The 18,785-nt window shown below is 39.4% G+C and overlaps 1 protein-coding gene across 1 annotated transcript in view; it reads left to right on the forward strand.

The window, feature by feature from the left end:
- LOC106065162 (short transient receptor potential channel 7-like) overlaps window positions 1-18,785 on the forward strand; it is a 354,560-nt gene that overhangs the window by 212,911 nt on the left and 122,864 nt on the right. The window contains exon 3 of the mRNA XM_056020485.1: window positions 10,444-10,528. Coding sequence (XP_055876460.1) covers window positions 10,444-10,528 — 85 coding nt within the window. The remainder of the gene's footprint in view (window positions 1-10,443; window positions 10,529-18,785) is intronic.

Below are 18,785 nucleotides of genomic sequence, written 5' to 3' on the forward strand. Positions count from 1 at the left end.
ACCTAGAAAAACCCTCGAACAGTTGATGGAGCGGTAGAAGAGAATTGAGAACGTGGGCCTGTGAATGGCCTGTGCTGTGTGATGTCGCCACTGTCGCACTCGATTAGCCAGTTCTGTGTTTCGCGACAGATCCTGACAGTACTGCTCTTATGACCGGATGTAATTGATCGAAGAGAAAGCTGGGCCGATGGATGCGGGCCCCTGTGTGAGTGTAACGTTGATTACATTGGGGAGGTTCATTGTACCCGAGGCCCCCCGTAGGCCCCCACTGTCTTACATTTGGCGCCCCGTCTGACCATTTCTATATGTGGTGAGTTCCTGTTTCTGACAGGTGGACCTCGAAGTGGATTACATCAGATGTTGTGGATGACCATTGGATACACTGGATTGCATTATGAGGCGCGATGAAATCTTACTGGATGTTAATTACTTGGACAGGTAAATCAGATACTCTTGTCTGCCTGTAGTTATTAGTCAATATGACTTACCGAAGCTTTGCTTACCTGTATTGCTTAGTTATTATGACGTAATTTAGCAGTTGTTTACCTGCATATTTTGGTTTACTATATGTAAACACTAAGATCTTCCTGTAATATTGTTTAACGTGGTTCAGATGTTCCTTCAGATTCTAAAGATAATTACATCCTAGCCCAAACCTCCCGCAGGACCAAGGGGATAGCAGCGGGCAGGGTTCGAACCACGGACCGTCGTGACCACCGAACGTCAGTCCAGAGCGCATACCACACAACCAGATATCCATCAGCTTTTTTGTGATGTATTTAAATTATGCCAAACAGAATTTATAAATTTAAAAGACGAATTAACAGGAAACACAAGTTAGTGAAATCTGCACAAGAGTACTAAAACTATTTGCTTGTGAAACATAAATATTTATGAATAGAAGACAACTACATCAACTTTTGCCACTAGCATATGAATACTCTAATAATTAATTGCAATGTCTTCGATTCCGAAGATTAAAGATGAGTGCAGTGTTTCTCATGACTACGCAAATCCAGTTGCTACCTGCATATTTTTCCACATCCGATGCAGACAAAGCAATTGTCCGCCTGGAGTTTTATTTAAGTCTTCTATAAGGGCTTTTGTTGGGGTCTTCATGATGTATCTTTACACTCCTGTGGATGAGATTGGACCATAGCGCTCTGAGCATGCTATAAGCATGAAAGTAGCGCTACATAAAAGTTATAATTTAATATGTATATATGTGTATAACACTTTTGCAAACATGGATATATTGTTACATGTAATTATACATATGTGGTGAAAAAGACTACACATCTTTGTTTGACGTCGTGAAAATGTTTTAACAACATGGATGTAGTGTGTTTTTCTCCAAGTATGTCACTCGATGCGTCCATTAAAAGTAATAAAGTCTTTTATTTGGTATCTTCGTACTTCTTATTACACTATAGGACCTGCTTCACCTGTAGCACAAAGGCTGTTAGCAAGGCTGATCTCCCCTGTTGAATCTAACTCTTTTCTGTTTAATTCATAGAATCAACGTTAACTAGCTGCTGATTTGATTTCACCGATGACGTAATAATTCGACCAAATGTAATTGTCCTCTCTAAGTCCATGTAACACTGGCCTACACAAACACCTGTTTATCAGTACCATTCATCACTTCTGTCTTCTATTCATTTATTATTCATCATTAATCATACACTCTCCTTTTTTTCCCTTCTTGCAATTTCTATGAATAATTACATGCTGTTTGCTTTTCTTTGTATTTGCCAAGAGATAGCTTCCTAAGTGTCTCTAGACTTTCACTTTTCTTGCTCCTTGAAACAATCTGATGCAATGTAGGACTTGTACATTGGTGCAAATAGAACTCAGTGTTGTTAAATGTTGATATCTGTAACAATTGTGTAACCAGGGGAGTGTCAACCATGGCACGAAGGGGTTCATTGCGCCCGGGCCAATTACTAAAAGGGGCCCACAGAAGCCATTGAAAGAGGCGTTTATTGCTTGTAAGAAGACTTACAAAATTTGAGTGTAAAAATGCAATTGTTATGACTTTGTCTACATTTAGTTTTGTAAAAAGTAGTTGATAGAATCTTGGTTGAAAAGTAGGACGGATTCTATGTTTATTTGTTGTGATTGCGTTGGTCTATTTGGTTAAAATGGAGTTACAACCCTAAAGACATTGTTATTTTAGCCTGAGAGTTTTAGCATCTATAGCAAGACGCAGTTGCCTACTTTGCAGTTATAATTCAGCCTGTGATTGTTTTGCCTAGCCACTGGAAACACTTCATTCCTCATTATTATTATTATTATTATTATTATTTACAGTTTAATTTGATTATTTTATGAATTATATATTTTTTTCTTGTTAATATATCTCTGGTGTTTCTGGACTCATTGATAGACTTAGCTTCGTTTGTTGATGTCACGATCAATGACTTGTAAAAGTTCATACATAGGCCTACTTGGAAGGTCATTTTTTGTAAACGTATTGATAGGTTTCAACCCATTCAACCTTCTAGCTATGATCCCACAATTCTTATTCTTGTTTCTGGGCCCCCCTGGTACGTTCGAGTTTCTTGGGAGGGATGAGCAGTTTGAGGTAAGGGATGAGGGATTGTGTAGTTCGATGAGGGTGGCTTTAGCCTGGACAGTTCTGACTCTCCTTCTGAAAGCTTTTTGTACTTACTCATTACTTAGATCTTAAAAGGACATTCGGATATATCTGTAGCCTCTTAGTCAGCGGTAAAAAAAAAAAAAGAGTAGAAGTGAATGTAAATCATAATTGATTGAATGATTTTAGATTAGATAAAGACCGCAGACTAATTTGATTTACCACACTGTAGACGGGAATCCAAATCGATCACTGGAAACGTACAGATTCATTTTGGTCAAAAAGACTTATTTCACTTGTGTCGACTACAACATGGTTCGAGAGATACATCTACATTTCCTGGACAAACTGAAGGCTTATGTCTGTATCACTGCACCCAGGCCCACGACCAATAGTGTCCCCAAAAGGCTCTTGTAAACAAATGTATACCATTGTAACAGTTTAAGTGTTTCAAATTCTTACAAAAAGTTTTTTTGTTTGTTTTTAATTAGATTAAATGATTATGCATTAAATGTAATCTTGCACACAATCTTATAATATCATTTATTCATTCATCTATGTATGTATCTAGAGATCTCATCAACTGCCGTACGAATTTGTATGTCATTTCGTACACATGTTTCTTTTACCTCTAACCGCTCACTAAGACACGGTATTGAGAGATTCGCAACCTCCACACAATTAGCGAAAAACAGCAAGCTTTCAATCAAACCTTCATATTTTATTTTCTGTATTTTCCGAAAAAGGGATCAGACTATCGGAGACTTTGGTATATGGTGGATAATTCTATAAATAGCTAGGTTTTTTTGAGGTATGATAAGTTATGTTTTTAAAAGGTGTATGATAATTTGTGTACACCTTTAAGCACTGTAGAATTCATTTGTCTAAGGTCCTAGTGTGTAGTACAAAATAATTTCAATATAAAGGAAGTATTAGTCTTTTATTGTACGACTTACAAGCCATTTAAAAACAAACTGGCAATTAAGAAAGGAGATTTAATAAGAGCATTAACTGTCACAGAGATAAAGAGAAAGAAAGAGAGAGAGAAAGAAAAAGAGAGAGAGAGAAAGAGAGCAAGAGAAAGAGAAACAGAGAGAGAAAGAAAAAGAGAGAGAGAGAGAAAGAAAAAGAGAGAGAGAAAGAAAAAGAGAGATAGAAAGAGAGCAAGAGAAAGAGAAACAGAGAGAGAATGAAAAAAAAATAGCTTGCCGTTAAATTTCATTGTCACATATAATATTTCACGGGGTTAAAGTTCGTTAGAGGGATTGTTACAATGTGATGGAAGGAGAGGATCTGACGGTCATAATAAACAATTGAACACCTAGGAACGAATTAACGTGCGTAGCCAGTATCCAACGTTAGTTTATTTACTATTTCTTACATATATATATAAAGCGAAAAGAACAAATGTGACAAACTTAACTTTTATTCTGAACACATATACCCTTGTATGGGGAGGTAACTATACATTTTCCGCTACCGCTAATCATCAAATACTAAGATGTTGGAACTTTAAATAACAATAAGATTAAACATTTTAATGATAATTCACTTTTGAACAATGTTAAATTACTAAACAAGCTTACATTTTTTTTCTATTACTATTTCATTTGTCAATATTAAGGTACCGGTATGTGTAAACTCGCTGAGATGCATACTTTTTTGCTATTAATAATTAATTGGGCCACATAATTCATTTTAGGGGTTAATAACGCAAATACCCATGAATTATGATAACTTACAAATAGAAACATATTATAAAAAAAAAAGCCCACAAAAGAGGCAAGATGGCCCATAAAAGAGGCAAAGAAAAGAGGCCTAAGGCCCAAGGATTCCTATGATGATAAAGCTAAAACTGAACAGCGCAAATTCTGAGGTTTCCTTTAAAAAACAATAAAATAACGCAAGCTACTGAGATATTCTATAACGCAATACAGGCCTACTTTACTTATTCTCTCTTCCATTGAGCCAGAAGCAACAAATACTTGACAAATAGATGCACTTTATTTGTTGTCCTATGTCTGACTTAGCCACCTCTCAACTCTGAAAACACAATACTAGCAAATACGGATACAGATCAAAAATTAAAATTAAAAAAAAAATAAAAAATTCCGATAAATTATTATTTTACAATGAGACAAATAAAAGGTCTAATAAAACGCCTGATAATCCTTCAATACTTTTATGAAACCGTATAAGCATTGAATTTAACGTCATAATTACTCGTAAGTAGACACGATTTGAGTGCAACGGCACATGCACTTGTTAAAGGTAGTAGGCGAGTAGGCGTATTGGTAGCTTTGTAAATATACTGATACAGTGACACAGACAGTATTTCAGTTCAATCACATTCAACATTCCGGAGGAGCCTAATGCAATATTCCTGACTACCTTGCCACGCCACTGACAATATTATAACATTATAATATTATATCTATAATCATGTAACCATACAAAATGAAATGAAGTCATTTTAGTTCTGTTTCAATCCCTCCCCCACCTTGTCCTATTTCATTATACTTTCGTTTTCTTTTCCAATCCACCTTTTTATCAAAGTTTCTGCCACTTTTTTCTAATGCAATTTGTTATGGTGTTAGTTTAATTCTCGCTCATTTAAATGCTCGTAAAACTGCAAACATTATTATGAAATAGAATTCAATCGATATTCCAGCACTTGAATTAAAACTCAATATTTAAAAAAAAAAGTGGATTTGATATTTTAATTTCCATAGTTTGATATCAATGATTTTTTTAAAGGGATTTTTTGAATATTAAATTTACCAAAACAAATTGAAATCGAGAAAAAAAGGCAACACAGCTGTCTGTTATAAATGTTGTGGATGTTCATTAGCAATTGAAAAATACTACATAATAATAATTTTATTTATAAAGCGCTGTTAACAAACAAACAAAATGTAGGCTGAAGGCGCTGTAACAACATTACAAACAACCACTCACCACAACAACATCCTGTAACACCTTTAGTATTATTAAATTCTCTTAATGTTACTTTAGGTTCTTATTGTCAGAACTTGTGTCAGTATCATGAAAAATATTAAAATGCAGAATTCCCGCTGGAATGTGGTAGCCATGGTCACGGGCAGGTGTCGAAGCCTGGACTATCGAGACAACATTCTAAAGAATTAACCAAACGACCAAGCAATAGCTTAGAACTGAGTCCTTATGGTGAGGATAATCAAAATGTATTTGGAAATTATGCAAATTGTATAAATCAATTCTAAACTTAAAAAAACAACAACTTTATTACTCTTTTTTTATCATTGCTATTGTTCGCAGAAATATATATAATTACTACGATGTAGCTATCATGGGCAGGTTCCCACTGGTCTGTTTTTGTCCTGTCACTCTTGTTACAATAACACAGAACATCAAGAAAGCAAACCCAACCCGAGAACTCAAATCTTTCAAGGGAGATAGCACAAGATTGATGTCACGTTAAAAAATGGACAATTTCTGATTTTAGGGCAGATCATGATCTCCAATGAGCTATTTTGTAAACGACTAAAACGAACACGCTCACAATTCTTATAGGATTGTTTATTATTTGTTATAAAGTTACTACTTCTAATAATAATATACCACTGATACATTGCATAGATTGTTGTAATTTTATACGGTTATTATAAGTACATTATACATTATGTTGTATGTTCTCTGTGAGATTAAAGAAGTGATATCATTTGCTGAATCATGTTTATTGTGGTCAACTAAATCCAATGAGTTTTGATGTGTACAGGCCAATAGTAATTTGAAGAGAAAATGTGATGCCCAAGTGCAATTTTGATCTCCTTTCAAAAACCGAAAATAAGCATCACCCCTGATCTATTTATTTATTTTCTTGTTTGTTACTTGCCTATCTTTTGGTTTCGCTCTGTTCTCTCTTAGTCTCTCTCTCTCTCTTAGTCTCTCTCTCTCTCTCTCTCTTAGTCTCTCTCTCTCTCTCTCTTAGTCTCTCTCTCTCTCTCTCTTAGTCTCTCTCTCTCTCTCTTAGTCTCTCTCTCTCTCTCTCTTAGTCTCTCTCTTAGTCTCTCTCTCTTAGTCTCTCTCTCTCTCTCTTAGTCTCTCTCTCTCTCTCTTAGTCTCTCTCTCTCTCTCTCTTAGTCTCTCTCTCTCTCTTAGTCTCTCTCTCTCTCTCTTAGTCTTTCTCTCTCTCTTAGTCTCTCTCTCTCTCTTAGTCTCTCTCTCTCTCTTAGTCTCTCTCTCTCTCTCTTAGTCTCTCTCTCTCTTAGTCTCTCTCTCTCTTAGTCTCTCTCTCTCTCTCTCTTAGTCTTTCTCTCTCTCTTAGTCTCTCTCTCTCTCTCTCTCTCTTAGTCTCTCTCTCTCTCTTAGTCTCTCTCTCTCTCTCTCGTTTTCCATTTTCTCCTTTCTCTGTTTGTGTCAGCCAATGGTGCTGTCCTTGTCTAAGCTCCCTGTTCAAATTTAATTATTGCATGTGAATTTATTTTTTTTTCAAATGATCTTCAAGCCAACACTCAATGCACGCACAACAAGGGCAAGAAGAAAGAAGGGACACTATCTAGAGAAACATTGCCCTTATTGCCTTAAATTAACCTCTCATTATGACAGAAAAAAAACAACAACTTTAAAACGAAAGTGAATTTTCGAGGTAAATACCACACATACCACCTCAGACGACCGCTCACCCAGTAGACGACCACTTACCTTATTTACCCCAGCAGACGACCACTTACCTTATTTACCCCAGCAGACGACCACTTACCATATTTACCACAGCAGACGACCACTTACCATATTTACCACAGCAGACGACCACTTACCATATTTACCACAGCAGACGACCACTTACCATATTTACCACAGCAGACGACCACTTACCTTATTTACCCCAGCAGACGACCACTTACCATATTTACCCCAGCAGACGACCACTTACCATATTTACCCCAGCAGACGACCACTTACCATATTTACCCCAGCAGACGACCACTTACCTTATTTACCCCAGCAGACGACCACTTACCTTATTTACCCCAGCAGACGACCACTTACCATATTTACCCCAGCAGACGACCACTTACCATATTTACCCCAGCAGACGACCACTTACCTTATTTACCCCAGCAGACGACCACTTACCATATTTACCCCAGCAGACGACCACTTACCTTATTTACCCCAGTAGACGACCACTTACTATATTTACCACAGCAGACGACCACTTACCATATTTACCACAGCAGACGACCACTTACCTTATTTACCACAGCAGACGACCACTTACCATATTTACCACAGCAGACGACCACTTACCATATTTACCACAGCAGACGACCACTTACCTTATTTACCACAGCAGACGACCACTTACCATATTTACCACAGCAGACGACCACTTACCATATTTACCACAGCAGACGACCACTTACCATATTTACCACAGCAGACGACCACTTACCTTATTTACCACAGCAGACGACCACTTACCATATTTACCACAGCAGACGACCACTTACCATATTTACCACAGCAGACGACCACTTACCATATTTACCCCAGCAGACGACCACTTACCATATTTACCCCAGCAGACGACCACTTACCATATTTACCCCAGCAGACGACCACTTACCATATTTACCCCAGCAGACGACCACTTACCATATTTACCACAGCAGACGACCACTTACCATATTTACCACAGCAGACGACCACTTACCATATTTACCACAGCAGACGACCACTTACCATATTTACCACAGCAGACGACCACTTACCATATTTACCACAGCAGACGACCACTTACCTTATTTACCACAGCAGACGACCACTTACCATATTTACCACAGCAGACGACCACTTACCATATTTACCACAGCAGACGACCACTTACCATATTTACCCCAGCAGACGACCACTTACCATATTTACCCCAGCAGACGACCACTTACCATATTTACCCCAGCAGACGACCACTTACCTTATTTACCCCAGCAGACGACCACTTACCATATTTACCACAGCAGACGACCACTTACCATATTTACCACAGCAGACGACCACTTACCATATTTACCACAGCAGACGACCACTTACCATATTTACCCCAGCAGACGACCACTTACCTTATTTACCCCAGCAGACGACCACTTACCATATTTACCACAGCAGACGACCACTTACCATATTTACCACAGCAGACGACCACTTACCATATTTACCCCAGCAGACGACCACTTACCTTATTTACCCCAGCAGACGACCACTTACCATATTTACCACAGCAGACGACCACTTACCATATTTACCACAGCAGACGACCACTTACCATATTTACCACAGCAGACGACCACTTACCATATTTACCACAGCAGACGACCACTTACCTTATTTACCACAGCAGACGACCCCGTACTTTAAGCAGACTACCACTTACCCCAGCAGACGACCACTTACCACAACCAACAACCACTTACTGCAGCAGACGACCTCTTACCTCGGCAGACGACCTCTTACCTCGGCAGACGACGCGACCACTTACTATAAGCAAACGACCACTCACCACAACAAATGACCATGCACTACAGCAGACGACAAAGTACAACAGCAAATGACCATGTACTATAGTAGACGGCCATTTACCACAGCAGACGGCCACATACTATAGCACACGACCGGTAACCACAACAGACGACCGCTACCACAGCAGAAAACCACGCGTGACCACAGGCGACCACCGAATTTGATGACGTATCATAGTGTCCACTTGTCTGTACCAATCAATAACTGCATGCCCATTAATCACGTGGGCTCACTGACCCATAAACTACACCGACATTTCATTAGTGGTCTCTTTCTTCTGTCACACCTCCTCGTGTCCCCCCCCCCCAATCTTTCTTCTGTCACACCTCCTCGTGTCCCCCCCCCCCAATCTTTCTTCTGTCACACCTCCTCGTGTCCTTCCCCCCCCCCAATCTTTCTTCTGTCACACCTCCTCGTGTCCCCTCCCCCCCAATCTTTCTTCTGTCACACCTCCTCGTGTCCCCTCCCCCCCAATCTTTCTTCTGTCACACCTCCTCGTGTCCTCTCCCCCCCCCCCCAATCTTTCTTCTGTCACACCTCCTCGTGTCCTCCCCCCCCCCAATCTTTCTTCTGTCACACCTCCTCGTGTCCTCCCCCCCCCCCAATCTTATTTCAACGTTGTTTCTAGAACAGCTAAGTGAACGAGGTGGTTGAGCGATGGATCCTTGGCTGGTGAGCCGAGTGTCTGCAGTTTGTTATATTGATACAAAGAAGCTCTTAAAGATAACTATTCATAATGAGATGTGGCTAATTAGACGGTAGAAGGGAGCTTTCAGAACATAATTAAATTATCTCCAAAAATTGCTCATTAATTATTGCTCTGACACGGCTAGCTTCCGTGGCTACAGCTTCGGTAATTACACATACATCTGTACTACTGAAAGATACGCTTGTCTAGGTATTAAATTATGAAAATTTAACACCTATTACAAAGTAGCATCAGCGAATACTGTCAACGATCTATTCTTCTGATGGAGTCAAGTCTTCAAGTTGTTTCGTTGTGTGACTTGAGGTTTTTTTTTTGGCACGATTTGTTTATTTTCCAAGAAGTTCAGCCATGTCCCTGGCCAGTGTGGCGATGTGTCTGCACCAGATACTGTACCCAATAACAAAATGTTTGTGACAAATAAAAAAAAAAAGCTTAAAAAAATAAATCTGTAAGAAAAAGTGACATCTGCTAACCCAAGTGTTACCATGGTGATAGAGCGTGAACGCGCCGCCATGGCTCGGACACTGGGTTCTTGTATTGCATATAATAATTCCCCTTACTCTTCCCCCTCCAGAGGCCTGGATTATGGGTCAGCAGATAAGAGGGCGTCCGCCATGCCGTCACAGGGCTCACTCTTTACGAACTTTGAGGATGTACAGGTAAGACTTTCTTTTCTTTGACTAGTTGTAGTTCTTGACCTTTAACCCAGGTCAGTGGTTCTCACGAGTGTTTGTTTATTACCTGCTTTATAACCGATTGTAAAGCTTGATACATCATCCTTATGTACTTTTAATAAGGTTTACACTGGTAAATATTGTTTACACCACTGATCTACTATTTTGCTTTTGTTTTTAGTGTGAAGGCTTCTCAAACTAACAAGCAGAAAGCTTTAAAGTAAATGATGTGTCCAGCCTTTTTTCAGACCAGCCGACTTTTTCTATTTAATTTCAAAGTTTCAAAATAAGTCTTATTATACAGTCCAATCCGGTAATCAATTAATAGTCTTAAAGTATCGAAACAATCTTATTATACGGTACAATCCAGTAATCAATTAATAGTCTTAAAGTATCGAAACAATCTTATTATACGGTACAATCCAGTTCATCGGACCAGGTGGTTATTAGGAAAAAATTATCGCATCCAAATGTGGTCCAATTAACCGAGTTCCAATTGTGGTTAGAATGTCAAGTAATATTTCAGCAAGTCTACAACGGATGCTGCTTAAACTAACACCCATACGATCTTTTAATTCGCTATTTTACTTGTATACTAAACTTCCTTAAAAGTCGACCTCCAAAATGTCATTTATAATCAAGCACCTGATCTGATCATCTAGAACACTGATGCTCACCCTTCAACTCATGGGCTGATCATTTAGAGCACTAATGCCCAACCTTTAACTCACGAGCCCGTATCCGGCTTTTGATGAGGTGCTGTAGGGGCCTACAGCCCTTCGCAATCTCTGCTAACACCATAAAGTTGAAGAGGCTGCATTAGACTTGACGATGTTTAGCGATGACGTGCTCCGTGACATGCGCCACGACAAATGATGGGCACTGCTAGAATGTAAATCTAGTTTTGAACAATATTTTATAATAGCTCCTTCTTTCTTGAACGATATATGATGCCCCAAGTGATCCACGAGGGCTGCCTTTTTTCCATGGAAGTCAGAACTATTTTAAAATTAATACATTTTAATATCAGAAGAACTTCTTGGACATGATTCGTGCGTGAAAAAAAAAACAACAAAAATATGTAAATCTACAAGCAAAATAAATCCGAAACCCTAATTGTCTAGATTAAAGCAATCCTAAAATGGTCATAGATGAGAATAAGCAAAGCTACAAGACATTAAACCATCCAGGAACATCTGTTTAAATATGAGATAAGAAAAAAAAATCATTTCTATTCTATTGTTAGCTGCATTGAGTGAAAAAATTGAAGCCTTTTTCCCAATGGGAAGCAATTAGAATATTTAGATTAGAGTGATGGACGTCTCACGCAAGGTCGTTGAAACATGAAACATAATGATTATAGTGAGGAAAGAACAAAGCTAGATGGTAGTGAGGGTTTGGGAGACCACATGTATAGTGAGGAAAGAACAAAGCTAATTGGTAGTGAGGGTTTGGGAGACCACATGTATAGTGAGGAAAGAACAAAGCTAATTGGTAGTGAGGGTTTGGGAGACCACATGTACAGTGAGGAAAGAACAAAGCTAATTGGTAGTCAGGGTTTGGGAGACCACATGTATAGTGAGGAAAGAACAAAGCTAATTGGTAGTGAGGGTTTGGGAGACCACATGTATAGTGAGGAAAGAACAAAGCTAATTGGTAGTGAGGGTTTGGGAAACCACATGTACAGTGAGGAAAGAACAAAGCTAATTGGTAGTCAGGGTTTGGGAGACCACATGTATAGTGAGGAAAGAACAAAGCTAATTGGAATTCAGGATTTGGGAGACCACATGTATAGTGAGGAAAGAACAAAGCTAATTGGTAGTGAGGGTTTGTGAGACCATATGTATAGTGTGGAAAGAACAAAGCTAATTGGTAGTCAGGGTTTGGGAGACCACATGTATAGTGAGGAAAGAACAAAGCTGATTGGTAGTCAGGGTTTGGGAGACCACATGTATAGTGAGGAAAGAACAAAGCTAATTGGTAGTGAGGGTTTGGGAGACCACATGTACAGTGAGGAAAGAACAAAGCTAATTGGTAGTCAGGGTTTGGGAGACCACATGTATAGTGAGGAAAGAACAAAGCTGATTGGTAGTCAGGGTTTGGGAGACCACATGTATAGTGAGGAAAGAACAAAGCTAGATGGTAGTGAGGGTTTGGGAGACCACATGTATAGTGAGGAAAGAACAAAGCTAATTGGTAGTCAGGGTTTGGGAGACCACATGTATAGTGAGGAAAGAACAAAGCTGATTGGTAGTCAGGGTTTGGGAGACCACATGTATAGTGAGGAAAGAACAAAGCTAGATGGTAGTGAGGGTTTGGGAGACCACATGTATAGTGAGGAAAGAACAAAGCTAGATGGTAGTGAGGGTTTGGGAGACCACATGTACAGTGAGGAAAGAACAAAGCTAGATGGTAGTGAGGGTTTGGGAGACCACATGTATAGTGAGGAATGAACAAAGCTAGATGGTAGTGAGGGTTTGGGAGACCACATGTATAGTGAGGAAAGAACAAAGCTGATTGGTAGTCAGGGTTTGGGAGACCACATGTATAGTGAGGAAAGAACAAAGCTAGATGGTAGTGAGGGTTTGGGAGACCACATGTATAGTGAGGAAAGAACAAAGCTAGATGGTAGTGAGGGTTTGGGAGACCACATGTATAGTGAGGAAAGAACAAAGCTAGATGGTAGTGAGGGTTTGGGAGACCACATGTATAGTGAGGAAAGAACAAAGCTAGATGGTAGTGAGGGTTTGGGAGACCACATGTATAGTGAGGAAAGAACAAAGCTAGATGGTAGTCAGGGTTTGGGAGACCACATGTATAGTGAGGAAAGAACAAAGCTAGATGGTAGTGAGGGTTTGGGAGACCACATGTATAGTGAGGAAAGAACAAAGCTGATTGGTAGTCAGGGTTTGGGAGACCACATGTATAGTGAGGAAAGAACAAAGCTAGATGGTAGTGAGGGTTTGGGAGACCACATGTATAGTGAGGAAAGAACAAAGCTAGATGGTAGTGAGGGTTTGGGAGACCACATGTACAGTGAGGAAAGAACAAAGCTAGATGGTAGTGAGGGTTTGGGAGACCACATGTACAGTGAGGAAAGAACAAAGCTAGATGGTAGTGAGGGTTTGGGAGACCACATGTATAGTGAGGAAAGAACAAAGCTAATTGGTAGTGAGGGTTTGGGAGACCACATGTATAGTGAGGAAAGAACAAAGCTAATTGGTAGTGAGGGTTTGGGAGACCACATGTACAGTGAGGAAAGAACAAAGCTAATTGGTAGTCAGGGTTTGGGAGACCACATGTATAGTGAGGAAAGAACAAAGCTAATTGGTAGTGAGGGTTTGGGAGACCACATGTAAAGTGAGGAAAGAACAAAGCTAATTGGTAGTGAGGGTTTGGGAGACCACATGTACAGTGAGGAAAGAACAAAGCTAATTGGTAGTCAGGGTTTGGGAGACCACATGTATAGTGAGGAAAGAACAAAGCTAATTGGTAGTCAGGGTTTGGGAGACCACATGTATAGTGATGAAAGAACAAAGCTAATTGGTAGTGAGGGTTTGGGAGACCACATGTATAGTGAGGAAAGAACAAAGCTAATTGGTAGTGAGGGTTTGGGAGACCACATGTACAGTGAGGAAAGAACAAAGCTAATTGGTAGTGAGGTTTGGGAGACCACATGTATAGTGAGGAAACAACAAAGCTAATTGGTAGTGAGGGTTTGTGATACCACATGTATAGTGAGGAAAGAACAAAGCTAATTGGTAGTGAGGGTTTGGGAGACCACATGTACAGTGAGGAAAGAACAAAGCTAATTGGTAGTGAGGTTCGGGAGACCACATGTACAGTGAGGAAAGAACAAAGCTGATTGGTAGTCAGGGTATGGGAGACCACTTGCATAGTGATGACGTATGAGAGACAAGAAGCTTTGTGGGGCCTTGTGCCTTAAGAAAACTTTTCTTACTGTAGAGTAGAAGCCACGCTCGGTGACGTCACCCATATTTTATCACCACGCATGTGAATATTTGATTTGGAAATAAAGAAGTATGAATATGATATGATTATAATGTCTGGACCTAAAAACTGGATTTTCATTAGGATATCAATACAGTGTGTTCTGATATTGACAAGTTCTCATTAAAGGAGATTCCATATCAACAGAGGATGATGAGCCTGACCTACATACAGTCTAATAACTTACTTTGAAGTAATACAACCCAGTCTGATGTTGACATACCTCGCTAGTAGACTAATTCCGCTTCTGTTAATCGAGCGAATGGTGGATTCAAATATTTGTTCTTGTGCTATGTATCATGCCATCCAATAGGGAATTCATCTCCTGATAAGAAACACTAGTCTCCTTCCCCTCTCCTACAAAAAAAAATTAGGCCACAATTTTCTGTTTCTTCCTAGTTTGTAAAAATCCATGGGCACGTCAGTTGATAAACATAACAATCTGGTAAAGCATTACAAACAATATTAACTTAAATCAGTGGTTCCCAAACTTTTTTGTCCCGTAGACCCCTTGCCATGTTTTCTGGTTTTCGGTAGACCCCCTGCTGAACTTGCACATTTTTGCAAATTAATTAACATTTTTTTTAAACAAATTTCTAACTGTAGTGAGTTGAGGAGTGAAAAAGTAATTTAAAACTACACAACTACGGATGTTATGTGTCACATAAGATTTTGTCGCTCTATGAAGTAGTCTTTCCTAACATTAAATATTAATTAATTAATTAATATGCCTTAAGTATCAAGGTTTCGCAAAGAGCAGTTGTTCGTGTATTTATTGATCTTTTACGTGTGGCTCAAATGTTGAATCAGCGGAATTGTTTTCATTAACAGGAGAAGGGTCGAAGGCGAGTAACTGGAGCCTAAACCAGTAAGCTTTGAGCAGGAAGGGCTCATTAACCTTGGCTTGCTACCCACCTAGCAGAGGAAAACTTAACTCAAACCTCTGCTGCCTTGCTACTATACCCAAACATGGGAAAGGTCAACCCAAGAAAATATAAGGAGACGGTGACCATTAGCGCCATGTATTTCTGGGCCGTCCCCTCTTTCTCTTTCCTTGGGGGTTCCAGGCCAGGGCTTGACTTGTTATGTTGGATGCAGGCTTGCGAAGGGTGTCCATCTCCAGCTTCTCTGAAAGATATCTACTTCAATGGGCTGCTGCTTTGTTCTTTGCCACTTCCTCATACGAGATCTTGTCTGGCCAGCGGATTATAAGAATCTTCCTCAGGCAGCTATTGATAAATACCTGGATTTTTTTTCATGGTGGTGATGATGGTTCTCCAGGTCTCCGCGATTTGAAAGCAGATGCCAAGCAGATGGGCAAGACGTGCGGACAGTTGGAGAGATTCGCCCAGAACCGAGATGCCTGGAGGAAGCTGGTTGGTGGCCTATGCCCAGAAGGGACCACAGGCATAGATGAGATAAGATGGTGACCATTAGACAGTTTGTAGCACACAGCGCTACACCTTGTCAGACCAAACTGTATTTATATCTTTTGCAATGATTTACATAAGAAGCTTTTAATATAATTTTATAACTCATGCCACCGAAGCGACCTTGAACTGTATTGTCGCTTAAAGAAATTCTTTTAATATAACAGATGTAGGTTTGTGCAAAACAGCTGGTAAAATCAATGTTGGACCTTTGCTGTTTTCCGTATTTTGCTCTAAGTAAAGAAATCTTGTAAGACGCTCACAAACCATCATCTTCTCTGCATGATGTCGAACAGAGATTTTGTGAGTCTATTTTGAACTTCGAGTGTTAGAAAGTTTTTCAAATCTTAATTTTTGTCAGAGTGGCATTGTCTCAGATGATCCTCCAGCGAACCTGGTTCATATCGTCATAAAAAGTCACTTAGGCAACTGCTTGTTTGACAAGGAAGGAATGAATCCCAATTTTAAATAATTAATGCTGTACTGTCTACATATATTTCTTTTCTTTTTTTTTCTAAATATTAGTTACATGTAGACAAAATTAAGCTATTTAATTAAGTATTGAATTGATTACAACAATTTTTCGTTTGAATAGCAGGCTAAATATTTAAAGGATTAACGAAGGTACACATCATATATTAGTGTATAAAATAATTACATTAGTGGAATGTGAACATTAAGTAACTCGACCTGCATGAAATCTATTATTGTAGACCCCCGTGGGCATCTCATAGACCCCCAATTTATTTTTGTACTTTCGTAGACCCCTTGGAGGTCTTCGTAGACCCCTGGGGGTCTATATAGACCACTTTGGGAATCACTGACTTAAATGAACATAGATTAACCTAGATAAACATAGATTAACCTAGATAAACATAGATCCTCGACGTCTTTGTGTATTTGAAGCTATGTAAGACCCATGCCTTACGTATTCAAAATTTGTTTGTCAAAAATGTTTAAAAACTCGGAATACTTAAATGAAAACAATCATTGCAGTTTAATGAATTGATTGTCTTCTATTTCTTTGTCGTTTTAGTTACTTCTTCTTCTTCTTCTTGAAATTGTCAGGTAGAGTTGAGCCTTCAGCTCTTGGAACTCTAAGCCAGCAAAAGTGAACAAGAGCTCCCTTTCACTGGCCTGAATGAGAATAGTGTATACTGTTCTGTCTGGTGGGTGGGTCAGACTCGCGGCAAGAGGCCGCGTACACTAAGACCCTCGCCATTTTCCCTTTCTATACCAGGCTAACCGTGCGGGACACGCCATGTATGTAACGGCCCCTTGAGGAACAGCGCCTGGATTGTGACAAGGTTGTGGGAGCTTTTTTACAACTCCGCACAGTGCATTGATGATGCTTTCGCACCTCCTAGGCACCCCCACGGGACTCTTGTTTTGTTACCCTTTAGCCTAATCGTTTCCTCCTACGATCGTTTCCACCCGGGCGTCACTATGAGGCAGGGGAGCATGCCCGGGCCGGTTTAGTTACACATTTTTCGAGAAGTAGGTCACACGTGTTTACTTGACTGCTAACACTTTATTCTTGATAGTAACTATATACCTACTGTATTACGTAACGAAAGGGGCGTAGCTGGTGGAGTGGAGGAGCTCATGTCAGGAGGCCTTTCTGACGTCAACAAACGACAAGGCATTTTATTTTCGGGTGGCGTGGATCGGATGGAAATAAAAATGGGAGTGGGTAACCTCTGAGTTTGTTTGAATTACTGTTGGTCCGAGTTTCTCACGAACACGTGGACAAAAAAAAATTGTGTTTTCATTTCGTAATAAGTTTTTTTAATTTTTTAAAATAAACACCTTTAATAATGAAAATAAGACATTAGACATATAAATATATACTTTTGTTTAGATGGCCTTTCTCTCTCTCTCTCTCTCTTCGTCTCTGCGCCCCTCTTTTTCTCCTAAATGCTCTCTCTAGCTCACACACACACTCACATATCAACACATATTTCGTTCAGTCTTGTTTAGTCAAACCTTTGGATGCAAGAAAAATGATGAAATGCCTTTGGAAAATAAAAAAAAGGCTCATACCCAAATAGCTCCAATGTGCACTCTGAAAAAACAACAGCAGCAGCTACTTTTTTTTTTATTATTACTCAGTCACTTTAATAAACTTTTTATCGTTATGACTTGGAGTCATCTTCACACAGCACAGAATACTTAATGTATGCATGCTGAGCTAATGTATGCATGCTGACTGGGTTAATGTATACAATTGCTACAATTCTCTATTTTGTTTGACTCCAGTCCCGTGTATAACAACCAGCTGGAATCATGGAGCGAGTCTATATTCCTTAACGTCGTCGGTACAAGAGATAATGTTATTGAACAATGCTCAACTATGGCTCTATCCTGTGTTATTCAGACTCCTAAAGAGATAATGTTATTGAACAATGCTCAACTATGGCTCTATCCTGTGTTATTCAGACTCCTAAAGAGATAATGTTATTGAACAATAATCAACCATGGCTCTATCCTGTGTTATTCAGACTCCTAAAGAGATAATGTTATTGAACAATGCTCAACTATGGCTATATCCTGTGTTATTCAGACTCCTAAAGAGATAATGTTATTGAACAATGCTCAACTATGGCTCTATCCTGTGTTATTCAGACTCCCAAAGAGATAATGTTATTGAACAATGCTCAACTATGGCTCTATCCTGTGTTATTCAGACTCCTAAAGAGATAATGTTATTGAACAATTAATCAACTATGGCTCTATCCTGTGTTATTCAGACTCCTAAAGAGATAATGTTATTGAACAATGCTCAACTATGGCTCTATCCT

Source organism: Biomphalaria glabrata, chromosome 2 (genome assembly GCF_947242115.1).
Source record: "Biomphalaria glabrata chromosome 2, xgBioGlab47.1, whole genome shotgun sequence".
In the NCBI taxonomy this organism is placed as follows: Eukaryota; Metazoa; Mollusca; class Gastropoda; family Planorbidae; genus Biomphalaria; species Biomphalaria glabrata.